This window comes from Ogataea parapolymorpha, chromosome VII (assembly GCF_000187245.1).
Source record: "Ogataea parapolymorpha DL-1 chromosome VII, whole genome shotgun sequence".
Taxonomy (NCBI): Eukaryota; Fungi; Ascomycota; class Pichiomycetes; order Pichiales; family Pichiaceae; genus Ogataea; species Ogataea parapolymorpha.
In genome coordinates this window covers 763682-776428 of record NC_027860.1, presented here as the reverse complement: position 1 = coordinate 776428, position 12747 = coordinate 763682, and the positions used below count along the sequence as shown (strand labels likewise).

Genomic DNA, 12747 nt, shown 5'->3' with positions numbered 1-12747 from the left:
ATTATGAATTGAGATACTAGTGGAATATTTTGTTCATTAAGAAATTCCGCGACTTGATTGATTACTCCGTATTTATTATAATTAATTAATTTCACCGTCTCGTTGAATTATTAGAAACCATATTCGCTGCCACCGAAAACGCCAAACAGATCACCCACGAGGTTCGACATAGCCATATTATCTGGAGTCGTGGCCCCTGTAACGTCAGGAAACCCGGATACGTCGAACGATGGCAGCCAGTTTTCGTCTATTAGTTCTGTGAGAGACGGCTCCAGAACTCCTGGAGACATGCCTTGAGTGCCCTCGTTTAGTAAAGCAGGTTTCCGTCTAGAAGGGCTCTCTGTAATAGGAGGTACAGTCGACGGCTCTCTAAGCGTGCCCCTCTCTGCGCTGACGAGCGGTGTACCGTAGCACCTTCTCTCGTCCGGCTCAAATCGTCTCAGTGACTCATCCAAAATGACACTCGTGTATAACGTCCGCCGTTCTAAGTTGACTTCCTTATTCACGGTATTCAGTATGCCTCGAATCAGCATCTGCCGTCTTGACTTGTCCGTCAAAAACATTTTGAGACTGAACATCACGAAATCGGCCATAGGCCACTTTTTCTTCGTCTCTGCAAGAACATTAATGCACGCAAGAATCGACCGATGCGCAATCTCCGAGATCTTCGGGTCCTTGTTGTACAGGTGATACACCATCATGGTGCCTGCGCTCCACATACTGTAGATTATCATGCCGTTGTACTTCTCCAGAAGCTGGTGTTTTGTGAGATACTCACCAATCAGCATAACCGTATACGCTGCTTTGAACGAGACGCTCCACGACGGGAGCGTGTCCAGGTTCTCTGAGGCTCTTTCTGGCCGCGAGCTGCTCACAATGTTGCTGCGGTGAATGAAAAGCAGCACCGTATGGTACTCTAGTGCGAGACAAGCAGCGTAGAAATTAGGAGGGCTGTTTTTGTCGCGCACATCCAGTTTCAGCGTGTCGGGCAGTTTCTGGATCCATTCGTAGAGCAGCATGTCACACTCTTTGAGCAGAGAGTATGTGGAAGCGCCTTTTTCCGTGATTTTCGAAATTAAATTCTGGTTGTCCATAATATTTCTCGTCACTTTGGCGAGAGCCAATTTGTGCAGGAAAAAGTCCTTATCCAGATCGCTTGTATCAAACTCGTAGCCAAAAGAGCCTTCTTTGCTGTCCACAAGAGTCTCTCTCGTCGGCCAAGGAACCTCGCACTCGGAAAGATCAATCGAAAACGGTCTGGCAAAGGTGAAAGAGCTGTAAGTGTCTCTGATGAAAATGGCCCACCATATTCGCTTGTAAAGGTTTTTCTCCATGATAGACAGCTCTGGCCGCTGGTCGAAATTTCTATTAAGTCCAATGCACAAGGCCGTTGATGCTGCCAGCTTGATGGTATTGAGGAAAATGCCATTTTTCGTGTTCCCGACATGGGAATCCCAGTAATTTCCAAAAACTATCATCGATTGAAGCAACGGAATTGGCTCTGTCTCCACGTGGTGCTCAAAAAGCGCTTTGGCACGGCGGTTGAGAAGCATGCTTATTTTCTCCTGGTGAGCCCGTTCCTCGTCTGTCCAATTGGGGTCGCCATAGACTCGGGAGCCTGCAAACAGCACAGACTGCAGCAGGAGTAAGCTCTGTGGATTTTTCAGCGTCAGATAATCTTCCAAAAACTGCTGCTTATTTATAACTGGTAGCTGGGGATGGAGGACCTGGAAATAGCTATCAATGTAACTCTCGAACAATTGCTCGTCCGGTATATGGAAGCACCCCAGACCGTCCAAATAATTATATTCCACCTTATTTAGGTGGAACAATTGTAGATATTCCGTTCTCTTCTTCTCGTCCATGTACTCTTTCAACGCCATGTGCAGGAACGTCGAAGGCCCGTAGTACTCATCAATAGCAGACGACGTAATGTCCCGTTGCAACATTCTGTTCGGGTCGAGTCTTCGTGCATACAGCTCAGGAAGCTCGGTTCGCGGGTCCTTCCCGATGAACTTGGGTATCTCTGGCATCTTGCTCGACTTGAGAAATTTGCTGTCCGACCTGAGCTTATCCACCTTTTCACTGCTTCGTTTTTTAGGTTCGGGAAGTAAACAGTCGATATCGAAATGAACGCAGTTGGAACATTTATCGGGGTAGGTCAGCGTAACGTCGCATTTAACTTTTCTCTCACGGCAGACCAAGCAAGCCCGAGCAGATCGCCGCCTTTTTTTGAAATCATTGATCGCAGGTCGGCCAGAGACTTGCATTTTGAAATGTAACTATAAATTAGACCCACTTTTTAATGTAGAGATGTATTATTTTTTTCGGCTTTTTTTAGAGTTTGGGATGGAATAGCACACGTTTTTTCAGCTACTAACAAGGGAGCCGTTGGTGGCTAGAATATTCTATCAGGGCTATGTCTCCTGAATACAAACAATTCTACATTGACAATGCGCCCCTCTATTGGTTAATCAAGCCGACTCCTGGCAAGCCTATATAGCTGGGGAAAAATGATATCTGACGTCTCGCCTCCAACTTTGTCGTACACACCTCGAGACTGGTAGAACCGTTTGATCGGCTCCAATTGCTCATAATAGGTTTTTAGTCTTTTGCGAACAGTCTCGGGATTGTCGTCTGGCCGCTGAAATAGTGGCTCCCCAGTCACATCGTCCTTAAACGGAACCTTGGGAGGATTATACTCCAAGTTGTAAACTCTTCCCGATGAATGCATCCACCGGTTTGCGATTCTTCCGACAATCACATCGGGCGGGACGTCTAGTTCAACAACCAGATTTATACTATTATCTTGAAGCCGGCGTTCCAGCTCCAATGCTTGGCTGGTAGTTCGCGGAAAGCCATCTAGCAGAAACGACTTGTCTATGATTTTTCTCTTTGCAAGCTCTGTTTCCACCATTCCTGCCATCAATTCGTCAGGAAGCAGTTTCCCCTCCTTGATATATGCATCAGCAAGTCTTCCTATTGGGGTTGAGTTCTGAATTTCAGCCCGCAAAAGATCGCCCGTGGAAATAGAAGTGAGATGAGGTATTTGTTTCAATAGCCTCGTTGTGAGTGTGCCTTTGCCCGATCCAGGTGCTCCCAGAAGAACAAGTCGAAGCGGCATAAAGGAATAAATATATTTTTGACGGGGAAAGATTTCTGAGATAGTCTTAATCGTTCAAACGGCGCGGTTGGATGGAAAGAGGTGGAATGTTGATTTTTCCTACCTTACGATGGACGATTTCTGGATAGCGTCTGTACTAAAAGTTTTCTCACTGGCCTAGGAAAATGTCCCGAAACAGGCTTCCTTAAGGCGAAGTAGTTTCTGTCCTACCCCGTTCTCGCTTATCAGATCGTCGTGTATGCGAATAAAAAAAAATTTTTTGAAAATAAATTTGATTCAATTCAAAGACCCCAGCGATGGAATTATCAGTTTCTGACAAGGACAAGAGCATCCTGCTTGAGAAGAAGAATGTGCTAAACCCAAATGTTCTTGATAAATATAGACTGGCAGGCCAAATCACTCAAACTTGTCTTGCTTACTTGACTGAGCTCATCAACGACTCGTACCATCTTGGGAAGCATGAACCTTATTCTATCGCCGAACTTTGTCTGCTTGGAGACTCACACATGAAAGTTGCGCTTGATAACGCATACAAGAACCAGGTTAGGGAAAAGGGTATTGCTCAGCCCGTCACTATCGACGTGAACGATGTCGTTGTTGGATATTCACCTGAAGTTGACGACGAGACAAACTTTAAATTCAAAGCTGGAGACATTGTTACCATCAACCTCGGCTGTCACATTGATGGATACACCTCTAACCTGTCGCACACACTGGTGATATACCCTCCAGGAGCTTCTGTGGGCCCCCTGCTTGGCTCCAGTGCAGACGCAATCTGTGCTTCCTATATTGCATCTGAAACCGTGATCGCTTTACTTGCATTGTCCCTGACACCAGAGAAGATTCCTCAGTCTTTGGCTGATGGCTCGGGATTGATCAGAGGATCCACCATCAGACAGATTGTGGACTCCATTGCCGAGAGTTTCAACTGCGTGGTTGTGCCAACGTCCAAAGTTAGAAGGATAAGGCGGTTCCTCGCGGGTCAGGCAGAAGGAATCGTTGCTGAGAGGGATTTCAAAGGTGTTGTTTGGTCGGAGGCTGATCAAGAGCTCAGGCTGTTGAAAAAATCGCCAAAGTACAATGGTAGTCAAGAGCTCGCTACTTACGACAAGACCAAGAGTGCCAGGGTGACAGCTTCATCTGCAGTTCCAACCGACGACTTTGTTGTGTCTCCTGGCGAAGTTTACACAGTCGACATCAAGATGGCACCTTTGCAGGAAACCGAAGGACCTGGTTTGATCACTCTGCAGGCCGTTGATAATGTGACTGGTGCAAATCACTCTAAGGAAGCCTTCAGACCTAGACCCAGTATATTTGTGCGAGACGTTGCCATTTCACACCAATTGAAACTGAAAACCTCAAGGAAGCTGCTCTCGACCGTTGACAATAAGTTGTCTGTCTACCCCTTCAAACTCGCGCATTTGACATCTGGCTTCCCATTTGACCTTTCGGGAGACATTGAGCAGCAACTCAGATCCATTCAGCAGGAAATCAAGCCAGCTCGGTTGGGACTTGTAGAGCTCGTTAATAGACACCTTGTTGTCGCAAAGCCTATTCTGAGGGCCAGGTTTGTGCCTCTGCAGGTTATCTTGAATGCTTCAACTTCCACTGGTGTCAATGGATACGACGCGGAAAATCCTGTTTTGCCGGGCCTGGAGCTGCCGCTGCCCAGACTGGGTCTCACCTCTTTGAAGCTGAAATCGTTGCTGAAAGCCTCAAAGGAAATTCCTGTTGCTCGTGAACTGTCCACTGTTGTTTTGAATGGAGACAACAATGAATTGATACGCTTGAGTGGTGGCCTTTCGACCTCGAAACCAAGCTGGGTGCACTCTAAATTCCAACTTTCTGGAGCTGTAGCACAGAGCGTGAACGATCTTGTGCAATTGACGCAGGACCAGAGATTTGGACTGAAAATCAAGGAATGTCAGCCAATGAAAAGCAGTAATTAGAGTATAGATTAGCTAACAGAGACACATCCTTTTTTTTCACAATAAAAGGGCCAAGTACGTAGGAAACTTTTTGCACCTCTGCACCGGGTAGGGTAACGGGTCATTTCATTTATGGAGGGGAGCAGCGCGAATGGAAATTTTACTGCGGCTCTTCGCCAGGCGGCGCCTGCAAACCGGAATTTGTACTGGCTCCTTTGTGATTTATTTACTTTATAATATTTTGAATACACTATCTTCAATTTCATACCAGCTCTTGTGTTAGTCAAAAGTGGCAAAACATCCTGTGATAAAGTCATACTCAGTCATATTTGTAAGTATCGATAAAACGTTTTGTTCAAGTCGGAAGCATATTGTGGCAATCGGTTATCTTTAGCATCACAGCGGACAAATTTAGTTTCAGATGGTCGGGATCGCTCATGAAGGGGTGAAGAAAACGTCCACTCTGTTATGAGAAGCTCTTCAGTCACGAGAATCTGCCCTGGATGGACAATTCGTTTGAGATGATGCCATCCAGATATTCAACTCACAGAAGACGAGAAAAGTTCAAGCTCAGGTACGGGTTTCGATTTGTGGCACTGAAATTCCATGTCACTTCAGAAACACGTATACGTTTAGAGTCTGAGATCCTCGTCTGTGGTTAGGAAACGTGTTGGGGAGCCTATCATAGGTCGTGGAAAACGCAACATAACGAAATGACTGTTATGGTGTAGAGTTGTTCCCGATTTAGCTGAGATGTTTTTTTTTTCATTGCTAAGCGACGGTGCTCACAACCGATTAACACGTATTTGGTGGAAAAAAGTGAAAACAAGTGAGGAAATCAAAGGGATACCCGTTGTCTACTTTAATTGCTACCGACTTGTAAGCATTAGGTTGAAGCCCCCAATACTAACAGTTTTTGCAGATTCGCAATGCCAGCTTCCCGTGAAGATTCTGTTTATTTAGCCAAATTGGCCGAACAGGCCGAGAGATATGAGGAGATGGTCGAGAACATGAAGGCTGTCGCCTCCTCTGGCCAAGAATTATCCGTTGAGGAAAGAAATTTGCTGTCTGTTGCCTACAAGAATGTGATCGGTGCCAGAAGAGCCTCATGGAGAATTGTGTCTTCGATTGAGCAAAAGGAAGAGGCCAAGGGCAACGAGACCCAGGTTTCTCTTATAAGAGAATATAGAGCCAAGATCGAGGAGGAACTTTCAAATATCTGTGAGGACATTTTGACCGTGTTGACTCAACACTTAATTCCAACTGCTCAAAGCGGTGAGTCTAAGGTGTTCTACTATAAGATGAAAGGTGACTACCACAGATATTTGGCAGAGTTTGCCGTCACAGAGAAGCGTAAAGAGGCTGCTGACCTTTCGTTGGAAGCTTACAAGGCTGCCTCTGAGGTTGCTGTGACCGAGTTGCCACCAACCCACCCTATCAGATTGGGTCTGGCGTTGAACTTTTCCGTTTTCTACTACGAGATTCTCAACTCTCCAGACAGAGCTTGCCATTTGGCCAAGCAAGCTTTCGATGACGCCATTGCCGAATTGGATACACTATCAGAAGAGTCCTACAAAGACTCGACTTTAATCATGCAACTCCTGAGAGACAACTTGACATTGTGGACCTCCGACATGTCTGAGGCTGGCCAAGACGAGCCAGCTCCTGAGAAAGCTGCTGAAAAACCAGATGATGAGTAAGTTTGCTAACTGTTTTCTGTATAAAAGTGCCTTCCATCTCAGGTTATGTTGTCGTTGCTTTATGATTTATAGTTATTAGTTAGCTAGACCCCTTTCTCTTCTAAATGGTACAAATTTAAACATCTTCCATTTTTTTATAACAGATAAGCAAGAAATTAACTGAAATGGAGGGCATCGATTTTGAAAACACAGGATCTGATTTTGGTGCCGTCTTTAAGGTTGTCAATTTGGCTGTGGCCGCTATTTCGGTAAGTATGTTTGTTCTTTCGACTAACCTTCTTAGGTCATTACCGGTGTCACTGAATTGTTTAGCGGTTTTGCGTACTTCCTACAAGGTCTGTACATTTTGGGCCTTGGAGGTGTTGTCGGCTACTTGGAGTTTAAGAATCCGCCTCAGCTGTATGCCTACGCGTCGTCGTTCTTCTCCTTCTTGGGAAGAGGGCTTATATATGTGCTTATTGCAATTCTGAATTTCCACGGATCTGTTTTCAGAGTTCTGGCAGCGGTGATTGTGCTGTTGGCGGGAATCGTTTACATTGTGCTTGAATTTATTCCTAGCATCCAAGCACCAGAAAACATGCAGGGAGAACGTGGATTATCTACAGATGAGCTAGAGGATGTAATCTAAAAAAATACTCCATCTTTATTTGATGTATCCAAAAAAATCGACAACAGCAGGACTCGAACCTGCGCGCGAAAATCGCAAAAGATTTCTAATCTTTCTCCTTAACCGCTCGGACATGTTGCCAGATGTTGGAGCTTTTGGGTTTGTGGCCGTCACATTGTTGGTGCAGGATGTTCTACAGAAGTTATTGAATGTAACCCTGTTGTTTACCAGAGTCCCGTTGAGCCCATCTGCTGAATGATCCCTGGCATTTTGTTTCCCGAATCGATTCCTACCACCTACTTTCTTATCAGGCTCTCCGTGTATATTTAAAATTGAGACAAAATAATATTGAAAAATTAGATGCTTCCCATATCTGCCAACACAGAGCATCGTAAAGCAGTATTCTCATTATACAGGCTAATCCTACGAAACACTCTTCGGTGCCAGAACCTTAAGGATACACTAAAACTCAAATGGATGGCCGAACTACAACAGTTGTTTCGAGGGAGAGCCAAACTAGAGAACGCTTTTCAAATACAAAGCGCACTGGACGAAGCTATTAAATACAACGAAAAGCTTCGCGGTCTCAGCAATGGCGACCAGACTTGTTTCCGGGAAATCATCAGCAGACTACAACACAACAAGAGCCCTCGGTCTAGCCTTGCCGTTCTGCAGCAGATCGTTGAGGCCGAGGCTCCCAAAGTGGATCCAGAAGAGAAAAAACAGCGTCGTCAACTGGCTAGTTGGATGAAATTGTACATAGAAAGACGCCAAAAATCACACACACTCCCTCGGAAGGCCGAGCTGGACCCGAAATACGTCGAGAATGTGCTGAAATCAAAGATGTTGTACGAGCGGGCAGAAAAAGCTGTCAGACGACTGGCTGAAAAATATTCAAGACCGTCGACTGCTCGCGTAAAGTCTGTGACAGGCACAATGAACAGACTGTCAGTGATTAGCACTCCTTGGAATAAGAACATCCACGTGACGGGACGACGAGGTGTTTTTCTACAACGAGATAGCCATCAGCAGTACATTGATGAGCTCAACCAGATGAGAAATTGGGAAAGAGAGTGGATGTTCTGGCTGCAGAAAGAACAGGAGTGGGAGAACTTGGTCACAGGCAAAAATGGAAAGGACTGGTTTCTGCCGATAAAGAGATACAAGCGCGACTTAGCGGGCCGCGGAAAGGAGGTTGAGGAGAAAACGTTCTGGCACAACAAGATGCACTATGCATATTTCGAGAAGCTGAAGCCCGAGTTCGACGAGATGTGGCTCAAGAGCGGCAACAACCTGGCCAGAATGCGCCAATTTATGGTTCTTGAACAAATGGGCCCGTTTACAGACTGTGTCGACGGGTCGCTTGGCAAATTGATGCGTGAACACGGGTTCAGGTCGCCAACACGGCTGTCTAAACTGGGTATAGAGTAATAATAGTTCATGTCATTAATCGTTATTCAATGTTCTTTTCACGGATCACAATGTTGTTGAACTGGTCGATCAGGTTGTCGGTTTCTAAATGCGGGTCACTAATACTCATTTCCCGCAAGAGAAGCATGATATCGTCCGGATTCGCCTTGCCCTCTGGATCGAAGATGTCGTCGAGCAGAATAATCGAGGACTCGGGCGCCTTTGGATGGAATTGGGGCAGGTCGAGCTTCGTGCGCGCAAAAAGAGCGTCGGTGCCGAGCTGTTGCTTGTAGAATTCCGAGCACTGGTAATGTTTTTTGCAGCAGTACTTGTGGTTGTAAGATCGAGGCAACTTGAGTTTCGATACAAGCTTGTTAATCTGCATCTCCTTGATCCGGCCTGGATCTCGGAAATCGCACAGCGGATACCCGCAGTAATGGTTGATGATTCTTTCTGTGACTAGTTCCTCGTAGCTTTGTTTTGACAAGTACCTGGCAAGCAATTTCAGGGTGGCTTTGTCGCACGAGTGCTCCATCAATCTCTCTATGAGCTGGTACGTCAGCATATTTGCCTCTTTGGGAATGAGAAGGTCTTTACCCTCGTATGGAGCCAAAATCGGGTCCAGCGTGTTTACTGAGGGCATGAATATGTTGGGGAAAAAGTTTAGCTAGTGTAATTAATCTTGTGATGTGTTGGATGCACGAGTGTAGAGGCCTGGCGGTTTCCAGGGATCTTGGCCAATCAGAAGGTGTCTGGAAGCTCCAAATGTAGTTAAATTGATCTTATTACTATTCCGAACAGTGTTCTTTAATTCTCTGCCCTTGCCCGAATTCTTAGCTGAAATCCTGTAATATTTTTTAGATCATTTTCTTGTTCATGAGAAGACGACTTGGGAGCTCCCCAAGCGCCAAGCCACCCTCTGCAGACGACCATCAGCAACAGACATGTGAAATCCAGCTGGGAAGCGGAATCGAGTTCCATAAACCGTCCAGTTTCACTCTATGGCGATTGCTGCTCACGGAGTTGAATATATACAAAGACGATCAGACAGACAAGACAAAAACACCCGATGAAGAGGATGCGGCAGTGAATTCAGAGCTGCTCTTGAATTTTGTAAAGCTGCCTGTTTTTCTGGAGAACTTCATGTGTTTTGGACTGGTCTATTGCGTGATTGTATTCCTCAAACAGATAACTGTGGTGCCCCTGCGATTTGCGCTTCATACATATCATTTGATCAGATCGTGCTTCACAAACAGAAACAGTTTGACGCTGCGTTCGGATCGAACCAAAAACGATTTTGTTTCGATGGTGCTTATCTTGTCCAGCCTGGTGCTCCTACGGAATCTGGATTCCAGTAAAATGTACCACAACATTCGTGCCGGAACGGCAGTGAAACTTTACTTCATGGTTGGCGTTCTGGAAATTGCCGACAAGTTACTGAGTGCAATTGGCCAAGACATCATCAAAGTGGTGTACTTCATTCCAATCGCCACCTCGCGAAATACACTCTCCAAGTTCCTTGTGGTCAGTGCAGTCAGTGTCTGCTACTTGACTCTGCACTCCTACGTTTTGGCATATCAGGTTATGGCCCTCAACGTCGCCATCAACTCCTACTCTAATGCTCTTCTCACACTAATTTTGTCCAACCAGTTTGCTGAGCTGAAAAGCTCGGTTTTCAAGAGATCTGAAAGAGAAGGCTTATTTCAAGTTTCGTGCGCAGACCTAAACGAGAGGTTTCAGATGTTGGTGATGCTATTTATTATCTCGTCCCGGAACCTGTATCAACTTTACACAAACACGTCGGCCACCGCACTATTCGATAATCTGAGACCAAACTCTTGGTACAGCCACGTGACGTTTTCTACGACCCTTAACAACTGGATCGGCTTGTTGATGGGCCCCATGTTTACCGTGATTGGCTCAGAACTGCTCGTGGACTGGCTAAAGCACGCCTACATTACTAAATTCAATAGGATAAAGCCTGCAATCTACAACAAGTATACCCGAGTGTTTGCGAGCGACTACGTCAGCAGCTTCCGGTCCAACCTGACAGCGTTGGACGAGTACCCAGAAACGCTGATTAAGAGAACCGGACTGCCTGTATTCACGCTCGCGATCGTGTTCATCAAGATGTGCGTGTATCCGTGGATGAAACGTTTCATATACAACGAGACCACCGAGTCATTCAGCATTACAGGGCTACTTTTGTCCATTCTTATATTTTCCTTGCTCACAGTCGTTCGCTTGGTTCTATCGTTAGGCCTACTCCGCTGGTCTAATCGTATACTTCGTTCGAAGCCTGCTAAACAGGACTTTGTAAAAGGCGATCCAAACGTGACGTTGACAGATGTCAAAGGCCAACGGACCCAGCTGTATGACTCACATGAAAAAATGCCGCCTTCTCTTGAAGAATTGAGGTCGGCAAAAAAAGAACGACTCGATTCCGTTGTCAGATTCGAAATGGTTGATAAGAGAATTTGGTGAAAAATGGAACCTCGGCCAAAATATTTTTTGCAACTATTTTCAAATGGAGGCTACACGCAAAGTCCCCGATTACGGGGCTATAGAAAGCGACAGCCAGCAGGATCAGCCTCCGGCCAAATTCAACTATGTCACCGAGCTCAAGCTGATATGGAAAGACAGCATGCCGCTTATCGTCGCGTTCTTTTTGCAATACTTCCTTAGCGTGAGTCCGTTGCTGATTGTCAGCCGTGTCTCCGCACAGGCACTGGGTGCAGCTAGTTTGGCCACCATGTACATGAACATCACATATTTAGGTGTTATTCAGGGTGCAGTCACCGCTGTGGACTCGTTTGCTCCTCACGCATACGGAGCAGGCAACTATGCTTTGGTTGGCGAGGTGGTGCAGAAAAACCTGGCCGTGAACATCATCCTATTAGTTCCGATGGTTGTTCTGTGCTGGTTCAGCGGCAAAGTGCTAAGTGCCCTCCAGCCTGACCCCGAGCTGGCGTCTCTCGCCCAGACTTATCTGCGGATCGTCACGTTCGGTATCCCGGGTCTGTTGATATTCGAGGTCGGCAAGCGGTACTTACAGGCTCAAAAGATATTCCATGCCTCCACATATGTGCTTCTGATAGTATCTCCCCTGAGTTTGGTTTTGACATATGTGTTTGTGTTCACTTTTGGCTGGGGATACGTCGGCGCACCAGCGGTGGTAGTTTTGTCGTTCTGGCTGATGGCGCTGCTCCTAATAGCTTACACGGTCTTTGTTGATGGCAGCAAGTGCTGGGGTGGGTTTAGTTACAAAGCGATGTGCAGCGGCTTGTACGACCAGATATATCTGGCCCTGTTCTCACTGGTTTCCGTGGAGGCCGAATATTTTGCGTTTGAAATCATGGCGCTGGCCGCCGCATATTTTGGGGAAACGGCCCTTGCATCCCAGTCGATCTGTGCAGCTGTCGGGTCTCTTATCTTCCAAGTCCCGTTCGCCTTGAGTTGCTCCATTTCCACCAGAATAGGATCATTTATTGGGGCCGGCAACTTGGAATTTGCCCGAAAGTCGACAAATATGTGCATGAAGGCCACCTTCGCTTTGGGAATCAGTGTCTGTATTTTTCTACTGATCACGATGAGGCCGATCACGAGGGTTTTCACGGATGATTCAATTGTTGCGGCAGAATGCTACAAGTTATTGCCTGTACTTTTTTTCACGCAATGTTACGATATGGTCAACGTGACCTGTCAGGGGCTGCTGAGAAGCCAACGTCGCCAAGATATTGGCTCGGTTTTCAGTTTGTGTTCATACTACATCTTCGGTTGTCCTCTTGCATACATACTAGCGTTCAAGCTCGATTTGCAGGTGCGTGGCCTGTGGATCGGACTCAGCGCGGCTGTGTTTCTGCTTACATTGGTGGAGGTTGTGCTTTTGGCGCGCACGAATTGGCCAAAGGTTATGGAGCTGGCCAAGCAGGAAGAAGACGAGTAACGTTTATAGAGAGAATTTGATTCTATGCAACC

General features: G+C 46.3%; 9 protein-coding genes and 1 non-coding gene across 10 annotated transcripts; 6 read left to right on the top strand and 4 right to left on the bottom strand.

The window, feature by feature from the left end:
* Positions 1–110: 110 nt before the first annotated feature.
* Positions 111–2033, bottom strand: HPODL_02820 (Cutinase transcription factor 1 alpha; the record flags this gene model as incomplete). The annotated part of the gene is made up of 1 exon (XM_014077142.1): positions 111–2033. One exon carries the CDS (start codon positions 2031–2033, stop codon positions 111–113), a length of 1923 nt encoding a protein of 640 aa, XP_013932617.1.
* Positions 2034–2470: 437 nt separating this feature from the next.
* On the bottom strand, positions 2471–3124 carry HPODL_02819 (Adenylate kinase 2; the record flags this gene model as incomplete). The annotated part of the gene is made up of 1 exon (XM_014077141.1): positions 2471–3124. One exon carries the CDS (start codon positions 3122–3124, stop codon positions 2471–2473), a length of 654 nt encoding a protein of 217 aa, XP_013932616.1.
* Positions 3125–3420: 296 nt separating this feature from the next.
* Positions 3421–5073, top strand: HPODL_02818 (metalloprotease ARX1; the record flags this gene model as incomplete). The annotated part of the gene is made up of 1 exon (XM_014077140.1): positions 3421–5073. One exon carries the CDS (start codon positions 3421–3423, stop codon positions 5071–5073), a length of 1653 nt encoding a protein of 550 aa, XP_013932615.1.
* A 908-nt stretch (positions 5074–5981) lies between these two features.
* On the top strand, positions 5982–6752 carry HPODL_02817 (protein BMH2; the record flags this gene model as incomplete). Its single annotated transcript, XM_014077139.1, has 1 exon — positions 5982–6752. The coding sequence occupies one exon, from the start codon at positions 5982–5984 to the stop codon at positions 6750–6752; it is 771 nt and encodes a 256-aa protein (XP_013932614.1).
* A 164-nt stretch (positions 6753–6916) lies between these two features.
* Positions 6917–7380, top strand: HPODL_05348 (putative membrane protein; the record flags this gene model as incomplete). Its single annotated transcript, XM_014077138.1, has 2 exons — positions 6917–7000; positions 7036–7380. 2 exons carry the CDS (start codon positions 6917–6919, stop codon positions 7378–7380), a joined length of 429 nt encoding a protein of 142 aa, XP_013932613.1.
* A 38-nt stretch (positions 7381–7418) lies between these two features.
* HPODL_05453 lies at positions 7419–7500 on the bottom strand. The gene has a single exon. It is a non-coding gene; the product is annotated as a tRNA-Ser (tRNA).
* A 219-nt stretch (positions 7501–7719) lies between these two features.
* HPODL_05347 (uncharacterized protein) lies at positions 7720–8790 on the top strand (the record flags this gene model as incomplete). Its single annotated transcript, XM_014077137.1, has 1 exon — positions 7720–8790. One exon carries the CDS (start codon positions 7720–7722, stop codon positions 8788–8790), a length of 1071 nt encoding a protein of 356 aa, XP_013932612.1.
* A 22-nt stretch (positions 8791–8812) lies between these two features.
* On the bottom strand, positions 8813–9412 carry HPODL_02815 (uncharacterized protein; the record flags this gene model as incomplete). The annotated part of the gene is made up of 1 exon (XM_014077136.1): positions 8813–9412. The coding sequence occupies one exon, from the start codon at positions 9410–9412 to the stop codon at positions 8813–8815; it is 600 nt and encodes a 199-aa protein (XP_013932611.1).
* Positions 9413–9645: 233 nt separating this feature from the next.
* HPODL_02814 (uncharacterized protein) lies at positions 9646–11253 on the top strand (the record flags this gene model as incomplete). Its single annotated transcript, XM_014077135.1, has 1 exon — positions 9646–11253. One exon carries the CDS (start codon positions 9646–9648, stop codon positions 11251–11253), a length of 1608 nt encoding a protein of 535 aa, XP_013932610.1.
* A 43-nt stretch (positions 11254–11296) lies between these two features.
* On the top strand, positions 11297–12715 carry HPODL_02813 (putative transporter; the record flags this gene model as incomplete). The annotated part of the gene is made up of 1 exon (XM_014077134.1): positions 11297–12715. The coding sequence occupies one exon, from the start codon at positions 11297–11299 to the stop codon at positions 12713–12715; it is 1419 nt and encodes a 472-aa protein (XP_013932609.1).
* Positions 12716–12747: the final 32 nt, after the last annotated feature.